At 39.1% G+C, this 15,857-nt stretch overlaps 1 protein-coding gene across 11 annotated transcripts in view; it reads left to right on the top strand.

Moving 5' to 3' along the window:
* Positions 1–15,260, top strand: part of CUNH9orf153 (chromosome unknown C9orf153 homolog) — a 35,590-nt gene extending 20,330 nt beyond the window's left edge. For 9 of the 11 annotated variants that reach the window (XM_025851727.2, XM_025851726.2, XM_025851721.2 and 6 more), the window contains 3 exons: positions 8,990–9,081; positions 10,077–10,584; positions 13,807–15,260. In XM_025851727.2, the coding sequence (XP_025707512.2) occupies positions 9,016–9,081; positions 10,077–10,584; positions 13,807–13,997 (765 nt within the window). In that variant the 5' untranslated portion in view covers positions 8,990–9,015 and the 3' untranslated portion in view covers positions 13,998–15,260. Of the gene's footprint in view, positions 1–7,677; positions 7,791–8,989; positions 9,082–10,076; positions 10,585–13,806 lie in introns of all 11 variants that reach the window. The other 2 variants (XM_073880692.1, XM_073880690.1) reach the window with 1 other exon arrangement.
* Positions 15,261–15,857: the final 597 nt, after the last annotated feature.

The raw sequence follows: 15,857 nt of genomic DNA, 5'->3' as shown, positions 1-15,857 counted from the left end.
CCACCTGGAGAAGAAGGGGTAGATGCGCCCCAGGCAGGCCGGCTCCAAACAAAACCTGGAGCAAGGAGTCTCAGCTTTCTCACGGCACCTTTCCCATCGCCAAGCCGTAGGGCCTGGTGTGTGGCTGCCGGAGCTGAGGGGGCACACATTGAATTATAGGGTTGAAGCAGAAATTAGAACATGTTCTTGTAGAAATAATATAAGGGAACAGCCATAATGGCCAGAGGCATACTAGATGAGTTGTGGACTTTTCCTGAGAAATCGTTAGTGAAAGAACAAGATGTAGAATGTGATCTCAGCCCTGTAAACAATTACTATGAATTTTTTATATGCCTGAGTGCGCATATATGTCAATATATGAATATAAGCACAGAGGAAAAGAAATTTAATTATATAGGTTACCTGAGGAAGGGGTTAATGAAAGAAGGTAGGGGAGAGGAGAAGGAGCAAAAAGGAGAAGCCAATAAAAATACACTGAAAAATGCATGTGTGACAAGATTATATTTATGGACAAGAGCATAATATATAAAAATCTGGGTTCTTGGAGGGTCCTGGCTGGCTCAGTGGGTAGAGCTTGCAACTCTTGATCTCAGAGTCATGAGTTTGAGCCCCACGCTGGGGGGTAGAGTTTACTTAAAAAATAATTTGAAAAAAAAATTTTTTTAAATATTCTTAAGTTCTGAAGTAGGGCTGCTTGGTTTAATCCCAGGTTTTCAAAGTCTTAGCCCTGTTATGTTGGGCAAAGTGCTCCTACTCTCTATACCTCAATTTCCTGATCTATAAAATGGAGATTATAATTGTATTTATGTCCAAGAGCTGTTGATAGGATTATATGGAATAATTCATTTAAGTTCTTAGAACCATGTCTGGCACACATAGTGAGTGTTCCCCAAACCCTTAGCTAGCATTCATAGCCATTTCTAATGGTCAGTACCCCCAATTTGTATGCCCCGGTACTTCTATTACCTCTAGCACACAGCTCAGGGCACTGAACTACTCCATCATCACAAATGCTGAGCCCGAATACTGCTGTAAATTTATAACCACCCAGGTTCCCTTTTATGGGCACCATGCAGACCACCACCCATCTGTTTATTCAATTTTTCTTCAAGCAGATCACAATATAATTGACCCATTTGGGGGGCTCTGTCTTTTCATTTGTTTCCTTTTTAAAGACAGCTTTATTTTTTATATTTATACAGGGGTATAATTTACTTACAATAAAATTTATTCTTTTTTTTTTAATTTATTCTTTTTAGGACACAAGTCAATGACTTTTAATACATTTACAGAGTTGTTCAACCATCACTGGAATCTGATTTTAGAATTTCTCTTTGCATTTATTTATTTAGAAAGATTTTATTTATTTATCTGAGAGAGGGAGAGAGAAAGAGAGCACAAGCCGGTTGAGGGGCAGAGGGAGAAGCAGACTCCTTGCTGAGCGGGGAGCCTCCCAAGGGGCTCCATCCCGGGACCCTGGGATCACGACCTCAGCAGAAGGCAGACTTAAACGACTGAGCCACCCACGTGCCCCTTCTCAGGTCCATTTTAAAAACAATGAGATCCTTTGGAACCATCACTTTAGTCTTTCTTTTTATCAGAGATTTACGTTGATCTTTTGTTGGTAATCCATTTATGCCTGCAGCCTTGTACTTCGCCTTTGTTTTTATCATGGTATTCTACTAGAGCTTTTCTAAGCCACATGTGACTAACAAAGGGGGGAAATCAGAGGGTTTATGTATGGCTCCAGGAACTTTTTGTAGATCCAGAGCGGAATCGGAATGTACCCATCCTCCTAGGCTGGAGTTCCTGAAGGGCAAGCGCAGAGCGGGTGGGGCTCGCTCAGAGCAGTGCCACAGCAACCCCCCAATCCCCAGCTGAAAGCCTGGGCCCACCAGGAGAACTTTTCTTTGGTCCCCAAAAAGAAACCCGGTGCCCACTTGCATTCACTCCCAGCTCCCACCTGCAGCCCTAGGTAACCACTGATCCTTTGTTTGCTTTTGAGTTAGAGCCCCATCTCTTCAGCTGTGAGCTGAGCAGTCAGGGACTACAAGGAGGTACCTCCCCTGGAGTCCCCTGCCCTAACTCCTCTGCCAGACATTTTGAGCAGTCCCCTATGATGTGCATTTTCCACAGATAACTGCCTCTAGCCATTTCTTTATTTTTCCTAATACTGACCTTCAAATGTTCTTGGGGCTGATAATAGCATATACTCATTTCTATGAATATCAAGTTAGTTAATATATAAAGGAACTCAGAGCTGTGTCTGGCACATTGTAAATGCTATATGTGTCTGTGATTATTATTTTCCTTGACAATATGTGGCTCCATCTCTATCATTCTTATTACTTTTTCAGTGACGATGAACTAATATGGGCCTTTCATTTAGCAAGGTTAAAAAATTATACCTTTTAATATTTTGTTCTGTTTTCTTCTTTAGTAGGACCAAGTATATGTATGTTGGTTCTTTACTATTTTTTATAATTATCATCTTCTTATAGTCTTAATGCCTTCATTCTTTTTTTCCTAATATATTTTATTGTCTTATCCCTTCTTTTTCACAGAACCCACGTTTTATTTTCTTTCAGAGCATGGAGAATTTTTTTTAAATTTTTTATTAAGCTTTTTATTTTAATTCCAGTATAGTTAACATAGAATATAACATACAATATAGTTATTCAACAATTCTATACATTACTGAGAGCATGGAGAATTTTGATTATAAAATTGCCTTGTTTCCTTGAATAATTCTTCCATAAACTAAGCATTTAAGTAATTATTTATGACAAATTGCAAACAAAAGTAGAATTGCAAAAAAAATGTGGAGATAAAAATGTAATTTAAAAATTGAAGAAAAGTAGAAAAATATCATAAATTTCAATGAAACAGTTACACAGTCAATGATTATCAACTATGGTTCCTCATGTTTGGTCATAGAACATCCTTAACCTAGATTTTGCTTATTTTATACTTCTCCTCCAATGTGTTTTTTCCTACTTTGTGACATCTATTTATCATACTGGATCCTTTCCATTTTCATTAATCCTTCAGTAACAGTGACAGTTACATCCAGACCCACTGGTTGCCCAAAAACACTGTGAATGGATTTTTCTTGACTTTCTTCCCTTTTCCCTGGAAACTGTTTTCCTCCGTCTTAGATAAAGTTTCTGTTGATATCTTTTTCAAAAAAAGTTTTTATTTATTTAAGTAATCTCTGCCCAAAGTGGAACTTGAACATACGACCCTGAGATCCAGAGTCATATGATCTGACTGAGCCAGCCAGGTGCCCCAATGTCTAACATACATATGAAAATGTGCACGGATTATAGAGATAAAGCTGAGTGGATTTCTATAAGTTAAACACAAGTAGCACTCAGATCAAGTAAACAAAACATGACCAGAGCTATGGAATTCTCATGTTCCAGCACTGACCCCTCCCAAGGTAAAATCTATCTTGGCTCCTAACCTTATAGATTAAGTTTGCTTATATTTGAGTGTTACATGCATTGTAACATAAAGTATAGAATCTTTTGCTGAAGATTATTCTATTGTATAAAAAAGCACAACTTATTCTTTATACTGTGGATGGGCATTGAGTTTGTTTGGAGCCCTCATTCTCTTAGGACCCTCAAGTTGTTTTCAGTCTGTTGCTGTTATAAACAATGTTGCAGTGAATAACCTCAGTTATGTTTCATTGTCACCTATGAAAATACGTTTTTCAAATGTCAGAATATATAGTATTTAGAAGTGGGAATCCTAGGTTCAGAGAGTATATGCATTTGTAATTTTCCCTTGCAAGCAACCTTGCCCTACTGCTGGAAGATTCTTTACTTCTGAAATCCATTCATCTCTTGGCTGCCTGAAGTCCATCGACTGGTAGTTCTCTCAAGAAGGACTCATGGGAACAATATTTCCTGAGTTCTTTCAAGATCAAAATTTTTCTTGAGCTTTTATTCTTTCAAACATAACTTGGATAAATAGAAAAATCCTTGACTCAAACTTTGTTTTGCTTTTTTGTCTTTTTGTCTGACTGTTGCTATAGATAAACTGAGACTTCATTTCTTTTTTTCCTGAAACTCAATTACTTTACTAGAATATGTTTTAGTGCTAGCCATTCTGATATTTTAATATGTAGATTTAAATCCTTAATTCCAGGAAAATTTTCTAGAATTTTATTTTTAAATATTTTTCTATTCCATGATTGGGGTTTTTTCTTTTGGGGTAACCAGTTAAATATGTTGCATCTCCTTAGTCTATCTTTCATAGCTATCATTTTCCTTCCAGATCATTTTTAATAGTTTTATTGACAATTCACATACCATTAAATTCTTCCAGTCACAGTTCAATAATTTTAAGTATATTCAGAGAGTTGTGCAACCATCACACAATCAATTTTAGAATTTTTATCACCCCCCACAAAGAAACCCCATATTGATTAGCAGTCACTCCCCATTCCTGCATGCCCTCAGCCTTAGGCTAGTTTCTGTTAATCTACTTCTTGTCTCTATGGATTTGCCTATTTTATACATTCCATATAGATGCAATCATACAATATGTGACCTTTTGTGAATTGCTTCTCTCACTTAGCCTAATTTTTCAAGGTTTATCCTGTTGTAGCATGTATCAGAACTTCATTCCTTGTTATCAATGAATAGTATTCTATTGTATGGAAGTACCACATTTTGTTTATCCTTTCATTAGGTGATGGGCATTTGGGTTGTTTCCACTGTTTGGCTATTATGAATCATACTGCTGTGACTATTCATATATAAATTTTTGTGTGGATTGCGTTTTTATTTCTCTTGGGTACATATCTAGGAGTAAAACTGCTGGGTCATGTGGCTGCTCTGTGTTTAACATTTTGAGGAACTGCCAAACTGTTTTTCAAAATGACCACACCATATTTTATTCCCACCAATGTGTGATGGTTCCAATTTCTCTAAATCCTTGCTAACACTTGTTATTATCTGTCTTTGTTATAGTCATCCTAGTGGGTGTGAAAGATATCTTATTGTGGCTTAAATTTGCATTTTCCTGATGGTTCATGATGTTGAGTATCTCTGCACGTGTTTATCAGTCATGTGTATATCTTCTTTGCAGACATCTCTATTCAAATCTATTGTCCATTTTTAAATCAAGTTATTTGTCTTTGTATTATTGAGTTGTAAATGTTCTTTGTACATTCTGGACACAAGTCACTTGTCAGATATATGATTTACAAACATTTTCTCCCATTATGTGACTTGTCTTTTCACTTTCTTTAGGGTGTCTTTGGAAGCACAGAAATTTTAATTGATGAAGTTCCAATTTATCTATTATATTCTTTCGCTTGTGCATTTGGTGTTCTATCCAAGAAGCCATTGCCTAACTCAAGATCATGAAAATTTACTCCCATGTTCTTATAGGAATTTTATAGTTTCACCTCTTACATTCAGGTCTATAATCCATTTTATGTTAATTTCATTTTATGGATTGAAGTAGGGGTACAGCTTCATTCTGGGTGGTTCAGTCGGTTCAGCATCCGACTCTTGATCTCATGAGATTGAGGGTCATGAGATTGAGGCCCCACATGGAGCTCTGTGTTGGTCATAGAGCCTACTTAAAAAAAAATAAATGAATAAAAGAGTTGAAATGGATAAAAATGAGGACTAAAAATTACTTTAGAATTGATGATTAAGAAGTCAATACTTCAAGAATTCAATTTTGGGGGGTGTCTGGCTGGCTCAGTAGGAAGAGCTTGTGACTCTTGATCTCAGGGTTGTGAGTTTGAGCCCCATGTTGGGTGTAGAGATTACTTAAAAAAAAAAATTCAATTTGGTTCATCAAGGAGAGTGGAAGCTAATGTCATTATACTAGAGATTCGATCATGAGTATATAAAAAAATAGCAAGTGCAGAAGTAAAAGAGAGATAAAATTGGAGAGTTAGTGGTATAATAGAAGAAAAGAGAAGTTTTATTTTTCTCCCAAATGAAAAGGATTTTACATGTTTGTAAAGAAAGGAAGAAGCCATGGGGGAGGGTAAGAGATTGAGGGTAAGGGAATGGTGGAGAAGCGAAGAGGAGAAAGTTGTTTTCCCAGTGCCAGGGAAATTTTGCCCAAGAGTTAAGAGGAGAATAGAATATACCCCCTGGGTAAGAGAGAGAATGCTACCATTAGATGAGCAGGGAGCCTTTTCCTTCTGGATCAGAGGGCAGGATGAAGAATTGCATGTGAATACAACTGGAGAAGAGGATGCCACCCAAGGGAGTTCCTGTGAGATGCCCTGGCTCTTCTTAGGAAAACTAGAATTTATTGTGGGAATTTCTAGGAATAATAAAAGATGAATAGAAGTACTGAAGAGCCCCTGCAGAGGCTCCTTCAAGATGCATGAATCTGTAACAGGCCCATTGGTTATATTTTCATGACCTCTCCAGGAATACTCTCCATGAGAAGTTGGATTAAGGGGCTAATCTAGGTTTAGTCATTGTCTTGGCTCCAGCCAAGGGCATTAAGTGCAAAGTATGTTAGTGAAGTCAGCATTAGAGTGGATAAAAGCATCTTTGGCTGGTGATCTATTATAGCATTCTGAATCCTGACCCTGACTCTTCAACAAAAGAGAGGTGTCCTCCATAGTAATTCTGCAAAGAGAATCACCAGGAATCTAACCTTCCTTGTGTCCCACTCCCTGTTGTCAATCTTATCATAATGAAATGTGTACAGATTTGTCAGATATTGCCTTGAATATATGTTTAAGGTTTGCAGGTTTGGCCACTGAAGTTGGAAATCATTTATCTGCATCAGTAATTCTGATTAAAGTTCAACATGTGTGTGTAGTTGGGGGTTAAGTCAAACTCTCTTTGGGGGGAGGAAAAAGGAAAAAAATGTATTGTCCATTGGTCATGGGAAAGGCAACCCTCTCATGGTGGGTGGCATTACTGAAAGACAGAGGTAATGGCTGCCCAGGAGACAATGAGGTTTTTTTTTTTTTATAAAGATTTTTTATTTATTTATTTATTTATTTATTGAGAGAGAGAATGGTAGAGAGAGATCATGAGAGGAAAGAAGGTCAGAGGGAGAAGCAGACTCCCTGCTGAGCAGGGAGCCTGATGCGGGACTCGATCCCTGGACTCCAGGATCATGACCTGAGCTGAAGGCAGTCGCTTAACCAACTGAGCCACCCAGGCACCCGACAATGAGGTTTTAAATGAAGCAAGTTAGAGAAATATTTTCCTTTACAGGAACTAACAAAAGGATAGTACAGTCAAAAAAAAGGAAAGCAGAATCAAGTCTTATTTTAACTGGTCAGTGATAGACGTATCTATGAAGCCACTGTGCAAATGTAGGAAAGGGGGTCATCATGCTGCATTATATTGTGCTTTTTTTGGTCACGTATATTGATATAGTGTACTCACCAGTGACTGTAATATATTTGGATATATGTATATCCAAGTAATAGGTAGACAGTTAGATAATAGATATCCCAGAATGAATATATATTCAAATATATATTACTTTTTCCTTCTTCTCAAGCAACATAGAAAAACCCAGAATGAATATAAACATATTCATATATAAATGTATTCATTCTGGGCTTTTCTGTTTTGCTTGGAAAAGTGGAAGAACCTAATTATTTTTACTTCATCCCAAACACCAAGAGTATTGTTGGCTCATCTCTGATACTCATCCCAATTATTGCAGTTACCAGTCTGGACGCAGTAGTACCCAGGAAGATATTTTCCCTCATACACTCCCTTATCTCCAACAGAGGATTCACTGGAATAAATTAAACCAAGAATGTGAAGTATTGTGAGGTTTGTCTGCTATTTATTGCTATGTAACTAACAGTCCACTCAAACCTTAGTGTCTTGAAACATCTATAATTCATTATTTGCCATAATTTTGCTGTTGGCTGGCATAGCTGGGTGGCTGTTGTTCTCCATTTGGGCTTATCTGGAGTTGCTCAGGCAGCTGTAGCCATTTGGAGGCGTGAATGGGGCTGGGTGATTCAAGATGGCCTCACATACATGTCTAATGGTCGGTGCTGGCTCTCAGCTCCCCATGGGGTTCCGGGTAGCTGGACCTCTTTGCATGGTGGCTTGGATTCCAAGAGTGTGAAGTGAAGCTGCAAAGCTTACGGCCTAGGCTCTGGCACTCACACAATGTCACTTATACCTCATGCTGTCTGTCAAAGACAAGCATAAAGCCAACCCAGGGTCACATGTGGGAGCAGACAGGGGTGCCTGGGTGGCTCGGTTGAGCACCCGACTCTTGATTTTGGCTCAGGTCATGGTCTTGGGGTGGTGGGATCGAGCCCCACCTCAGGCTCCCCACTCAGTGTGGGGTCTGCTTGAGATTCTGTCTTCCTGTCCCTCTGCTGCTCCCCCCACTTGCTCTCTCACTCTCTAAAAATATAAAATCTTTTTTAAAAACGTGGGAGCATCCTGAGCTGCCACTTACTGATGAGAGCAATTGTAAAGATTCTGTGGACATCTCTAACTCCTCACAAAGGGATTAAACAGAATTCCATCTGTAAAATGCGTACTGGCATATCTGGCCCAAAGCAAATCATTTCAAAAGGTTAATTGTTGCTATTGTTTTATTAGCTTTTTCCTCCTGAATAAAAAGCACTTTTCCTGGGTAAGGAATAAGGGAGTTTTTCTTTAGATAAACTGGAGGTGGATCAAAATATGTAAGACAAAAAAATATGTAAGACAAAAATATTAAACAACCCATATAGGATTCTTTGAATTAGTATTAAATACCTGAGCATATATGTCATATACGAATTTGAGGTGTTTCGGAGAAAATATTTGGTTGGCATGTGAGTAATTTGATAGACCTAGGGTAAGAAGAAAACAAAAGAAAATTTAAAATGGTATAAAATTTTAAAAGTGTCCCACGTACAAAGTTCTGGGGACATAAAAAGTATTACCCATCCCCAACCCTCCCGCCTTGTACTTTGCTGGATTGTTGATCTTTCACTCCATCTTCTCTTCTATTGCTTTCTCAGGAATTAGAGAATAAAATCCCCTCATAATGTTTCTCAGTAGTGACACCAATCCAGATGAAGACAGGGCGGCGGCAGAGTCTCTCGGATGTTCGGTAGGTGCTTACAATTCTGTAATACTCCACAGGGGAAACTTGACATTTCAAAAATGGTGAAAATTTGAGCTACTGAAAACCTGGTGGCATACTTGGGGGGCCCCAGGGAATAGGAACATTCCACTTCACTGACTTATGCTCTTTTGTCACAGTGAAATGCAGCACTTCCTCAGGCAGGAAAGTGGGAGAGCTAAGTTGTTTTCATGATAATGGCAGTTGTTAAAAAGCCATTCACCCACCTTAGCCCACTTTGTATTTGTTGCTCTTGCACAGAACAGCCTAGGATTGAAGGAAAACTGCACTGGGGCCAATGACCTAAATTTGGGCTCTCACTTTGGCCTTTCTGGCCGTCCAACTAGTTCCTTAAGTATAATGGAGTTAGTAAGCAAGATGCTCTAGAAAGTGAGATTTTATTCCTTCAGTATAGGATTTTAGATAAGGAAGGTACTCTGAGGAAATCTGTTGTCTTCTCTGCCAGCAACTATTCCTAAACACTCCACAAATGTATCTACTTGCTTTGGTAAAATATTCCAGCGAATGAGGACTATTAGAGCTTCCTTTGCACTGCATTCCCGAACATTCTGAACCCTTTGGACACCAGGATGAAGCTTTGATATCTGCATTATCTGGCTCTCTTTCTTCCTTAAAAAAAAATGTAGCCTTACTCAAAACAAAGGTTGCAACCCTCCACAGCTCTCTCTCCATGACAGCTCATCATACTTTATATTGGAAAGATCTTACAGACTTCAGGGTCCAAGTCTGACGGGCCCATTTCATGGTTTAAGTGGGGCGTCTAAATAATACCCCTTTCTGGGAATGACTGTGAGATTTGACACTGCCACCCTTAAGTCGGGTTAGTTAGGCAGAGATATCTTCCGAAGACAGATACTTCTGTTTTCATGGTTACTTGGTATCCTTTTTGTTCTTAGGGTTTTTGGGTCTACCAATTACATTTTCATCCAATCTCATGACTTCCCGCCTCTTCCCCTCCACAGCTGCCAGAATTGTATGCTTTTGTTGAGGATTTTAATAAGGACAGCAAGAAATCAAATCTCCTAAAAACTCACAGTATTTCACCTGGTGAAGCTCAGAAAATGCTTAGTCAAAACCTGCATGCCATGTCATTCACCAGTGGAACTGATGATATGAGGGGAGAACACCTCCAGCCTGTTTTCGTGTGCAAGGTGGTGAGAAAAGAAGAAGAGAAACCAGACTCTATGACTGAACTGCTGTACCGAAGCTTGTTGACCAGCTCACTCTCTCCGGTGGAGAGACTCACCAGATCCCAGCAGAGGCTCTTTCAATGTGGGATTCCTCCTCCTGCACACACTTTTCCCTATGAGATTCTCATCGATCATTCCAAATCTTTGTCACCCGTCCCTGTCCCCATAGACGAGAAGACTCAGAGTGCCAACATATTACACATGCTCGGCATTTCCAGGATCAGGCCAGAAAATTTTATCTTTGAAGACAAAATTGCTAAGTACTTCTTAGTTGATCCAGGTAATCTAAACAGACGAGGCTCTGTAGGGGGAAATTCGTGGAAATCTTACTGCAAAGTTTATTTAGGTTATGAGAGCCGAAATAGTCAAATGGTGACCCATGGGAATCTTGCAGTCCTGGGACTCATGGCTGATGTGCTTGCTGCCTACAGTGCCAATGTGAGGTAGAGAACAGAGACTCGAACATTCCAGGGTCCGGTCTCAGGTCCAGTCTCACGAAGGAGTATTATGGATGTGGTACTTAAAGTCACCTTTATAAAATTAGCTAGTTAAACTTGGACTCTAAGTCACCCGTAACTATTATGAACTTAGCTAAATATTTACTGAATAATGGCTTATTTTCCTTAAGTATCTTTGCTTTAGTGCAATTGAGAAGGGTATTTTTAGATATTTTTTCAGGAACCTTTACTCTTTCTTTACCGATACATCTCTACAAACAACAAAAGGAAACTCCTCCCTTCATTTCTCACACTTTAATAGGAAGATGTTCCTTAAAAAACAGACTATTCAGAGAAAGTTACAAATATGTAAAATATATCATGGTGAGTTTCAATGAGAAGGGGGTGTCTTATAAGGTCTTCATTTTCCTTAATTTGAGGGAGGTAATAATTTGTCATTCTATGTAGCTGTAAAAAAATAGATTAAGTCAATGACATAAAATATTTAAACCTTCCTGAAGTAGGTTCTTGACTCAAGATAAAACCATTTGCACAGCAAATATTTTGACAGTACCATTTTTATACTAAAAGTAGTGAGAGAGACAGAGGAACAAATTCAAAGGCATAGATTGATTACTGGCTCACATTTGGTCCAAGATGCTGGAACAGTCTTTGCTGTAACTCCCCACACTGATGTCTTGACAGTCTAATGCAGGTTTCAAATCCCTTTGATAGAGTTATACTTTGTGTGTACTGGAACCCAGGCAGAAGTAGAAATCAGGGCAGTTATAAGAATGACCTAGATAATCCACAGAAGTACATAAGGTAAAGTCTGGGACCAGAGAGGAAAACACATGGAAAGTATTAGGAATCAATTAGTACTGCCAAAGAGACTATTGAAAAAGTACTGAGGGCTTTGGATGTTTGATAGTATGTTTATGGTTTTGCCATCCACAGGAGCCAAATTGTCCTTTCTTCCCAACGCGTGGCTTGCCTCCTGGCTACCTAACTTCTAGAGGTCTCTCTTGTGGCCTTCCAGACTCTGTTGGAGTTTCTTCTCTGTCTTCATGACTTCATTTCCTCAGATCCTGTAGGTAGAATTTCAAGTACATATCCTGTCTATTCAAGGAATATGCGTGAAGCCAGGTCGGCATCCATATGAAGAATATCCAGTAATTTCTTAGGTTTAATTGGTATTGCAGCAATTCATCTTTTATTCTCCTATATTGCCCAGTATTACTATCATTTTATCAGCCAGCCAGTCCCTAAAGTATTCTCAGCCCAGAAGAACTTTAGGACTCTTGGTATATCAAAGAATATTATAGAACATATCCTTATTAGCACCAAGCACTGGGGAAAGAAAAGAGAATGGGTGTTGCCATTTTGTTCTTCTATCATACCAGCTCCTCTTGCTCAGGCTAAATTCTGTGGGACCATGTGTTTGACCAAAAATGACAGAGAAACCAAATAAAGATTATTTTTCTTATATACTTAGAAGGCTGGAAGTAGGCAGACAAGTGTTGGAGCAATGCTTTTTGATATTGTCGAGGACCCGGGCTCCACCAACTTTTTGTGTATGGCTTTTGTCTTCACGGCCAAAGGATGTCTCCTTCACCTCCAGGTACTATGGCCACATTCGAGGCAGGAAAAGGGGCTAAGATGAAGGGCCACATTGGTTACTTCTGTCCTCTTTTAATAGGGAAGCAAAACTTTCTCAGAACACTCCTCCTCCAGTGACTTCTCCCTACATCTCATTGGTCAGAATTGTGTCCAATAGCCACCCCTTACTGCTGGGTGGTGAATAGAGATCTTAGCTTTTTACCCTCTATAGTAGAGGAAGGCAGAAGAGGATTGCAATGGGTGTGCAGTGAGCCAACCTATAGTATCTACCATAGATCACAACATAAAGCTCTGGTAGTAATCAAAATCATCAACTCTGTGGCCTTCTCTTGTCAAATATCCCTTTCCTTCCTTCTATAACCAGATCTTCCAATGCCAAGTCTGCCAAGATCTTGTCAAACTCCCTGACTCTTGGTAATTGCCCTTAGGGAGACACTGCTGACTACCAATGTTCAACACCAGTAGCTTGCTCCAGTATCTGTTCCACTAGGGAAGGTATGAACTCAAGGAACAGTCCCTGGTCTCAGCCTCCTATTTCAGACATGTACAGAATATATACCGAAACTCAGGCTCTTCCAGGACAGAGATGGAGGCCTGATTGGCATAGGGGCCATATCTGGACCATAGCTGACCTGCTCAAATATCACCATACAGGGAGAATGATCAGAGAGAATTAAACCAGCCTTCCTGCTTGTTTGCTGTACCCATTGTTCTCCTTGTACTCCTCATACTCATCTCCTTGACTCTGGCCTCTGGTTTTATACTCAAGTCTCTGCCTCAGGCCTTGCTCTTTTTTTTGTTCTTTTTGGGGGGTGGTGGTGGTTTACATTTTAGGTGGTCATTAAGGAAACTGAAAGGAAGGGAAAGGAAAATGCTGAATAGGAGAATATACAGTGTTTCTTGGCCTGATTTCCATGGTTCATTGGCTTCTTGAAGGGATTGTAATTACTAGTGACACCTGAAGTTGGTAAGTCCTGAAAGAGTAGCTAGCCACTGCCCTTTATACCCAGGGCTTACACCAGCATCTTGGAAGAAATGACACTAACAATCTATGTACTTCTGACTAATCTTTGTCCTTGTTTTAAGCCCTCATTACAATCCTTTTCTCCTCCCTCTTGATCTTGGTGCTCTGTAGATCTCTCCATTTGTCCATTATTAGTATCCAGGCACTGAATTGAGCGCCCCTCCACCTGCTATGGCCCTGCAGTGTACACTCCAGCCCAGTTAGCCAGGCCCACCCAGTTTCCCATTTGGAGGAGGGCTTTAGATCAGATGAACACCATAAGTGCCCGCTTCATTTATAAAGCTCTACAAACAGCTTTCTACCAGAAGGGAGAAGGAAACTCAAGTTCATCAAAGGTTCATTCTGTCCATGAAGGATCTCTGAATAACTGAAGGTTAAATAACACCTTCATGTAATTCTTTGAAAATATGATTCTTTGCAGAAAAACAATTCATGGATCTAAGGGATCTGGAATGGAGATACTACAAGGGGCTTGTGTCGTGGAAGCACAGTACTTTAGATTCATTCATAGACATAAATTACGACAGTGAGAAGAGATTTGTGGCGAACCAGCCGATGCCTGGTGTCATTTACACCCCCGCAATTCGTAGGTCTTTAGTCATTTGCCCTTAAATTGATTATCCAAAAAAAAAAAATGCAGCTTCTTCTTAAATAAAATATGTAGTTTACTAAACTATTTTGGATATGGATTTTGTTTTTGAGAACATTGAACTTATATGTGAAAAGTAAATAAGCAGATGGAACATAGGAACAGAGTCTATACGATATTCATGTAAAGTCCAAAATTAAACCATTAATATAGAGAACAAGATTCAGATTGATCTGCTTATATAAGACCAGGTTTGGACCAGTGAAGCCCATCTGGACCAGGGCTGAGGTAAATCTAGATCATGTGAAAAGTAAGGGCACCTATGAAGAACAACTACCAAGCAAGAATAGCTCTTTAAAATGTTCTACACACATGAAGAAGTGTATTATCATTTAAAAAAAGTTGGTAAATTCAACAAATCAAAGAATTAATCCCTGAGGATTTAGAGATCAATCTGAGAACTTAAAAGTAATACATTAACTGCTTAAAGACATGAGGAAGGAAGTAGCATTTACAAAACAAGAACAGGAAGATTTGGGAAAAAAACAAATTGGAAATCTTGAAAGTGAAACATTTAATTATTGAAAGTAAAACAATAATCATAATAACCCTCAATAAATTATCACAATGGTATACTGGATGTATCTTAAGAGAAAGGATTAATGACTTAAAAGAGCACTGAGAGAGAAGTTTCTAGATCATGGTGCAATAAGACCAAAGGAGCAAATTCTGAAAGAAGGATCGTGGAGGGTAGAATGAGAAGTTTAGAAGTCTAGCCAGTGGAAGATGCAGAAGAAAATAGGGTGAATGGCGATGTTGGAAAATGAAATGACTGATAATTTTCCGGAAATGGTATGAATGAAAACTTGAATGGAAAACCTCACTGAATGATTGGCAAGAAAATAAAAATAACTCTCTACCCAGAAACACCATAGCATAACTGCACCACAGTAAGCAAGAAGGGAAAATACAGAGAAGATGATGCATTGCACACGCACAAGTGACAGATCAACAGCGGAGCTTCCGTTAACAACACACGTCAGACGGCAATGGTGTCACATACTCAGAATGCTGAAGGGAAACACCTGGCAGCCTGAAATTCACCAGCCAGCCAGATGCTCTTCAAAGAGCAGGGTTAAAATAAATACATTTTAGAAAAATGTAAAAGCCGAAGCTCTTTACCACCCACAATCTCTTACTGAAAAAACCACTAGCAAACTATGTACTCTAGCAAGAACTGGGAGGAGTTCAAGAAATAATGGTGAACAAATAAATGATCAATAATATATCTGTGTGGTTGTGTAGATACTAAAATATAATTCTGGAATCGAGTTCCTGATATTTTATTTAGAAAACATGCTTCCATTTGGGGCGCCTGGCTGGTTTATTCAGAGGAGCAAGCAACCCTTGACTTGGGGGTTGTAAGTTCAAACCCCACAGTGGATGTAGAGATATTTAAAAATAAAATCTTTTTAAAAAATTTTTAAAAGAGGGGCACCTGGGTGGCTCAGTTGGTTGAGCATCTGCCTTCGGCTCAGCTCATGATCCCAGGGGCCTGGGATCGAGCCCCTCATCGGGCTCCCTGCTCAGGGGGTCTGCTTCTCCCTCTCCTCCTGTTTATGCTCTCTGTTGCTATCTTTCTCTCTCTCTCTCCCAAATAAATAAATAAAAGCTTAAAATAAAATAAAATAAAATAAAATAAAATAAGATTAAAAATTTTTAAAAAAGAAAATTTGCCTCAATTTAAGTTTTTATCCTGTAGTTTCCTATTTGGGCACTATTTTTTAAAATCAGATTTTGCCTTCAGCATACTGGATATCTTCAGCAGGAGATACTGTCTAGAAATGGGCATGAAGGGGATTTCTAGGGTGCTCATAATATTC

This window comes from Callorhinus ursinus, unplaced genomic scaffold, assembly GCF_003265705.2.
Source record: "Callorhinus ursinus isolate GAN/ISIS: 27379988/994484 unplaced genomic scaffold, GSC_fseal_2.0 scaffold39, whole genome shotgun sequence".
Classification (NCBI taxonomy): Eukaryota; Metazoa; Chordata; class Mammalia; order Carnivora; family Otariidae; genus Callorhinus; species Callorhinus ursinus.
Note: the sequence above shows the minus strand (reverse complement) of the source record. Positions and strands in the feature narration are given on the sequence as shown.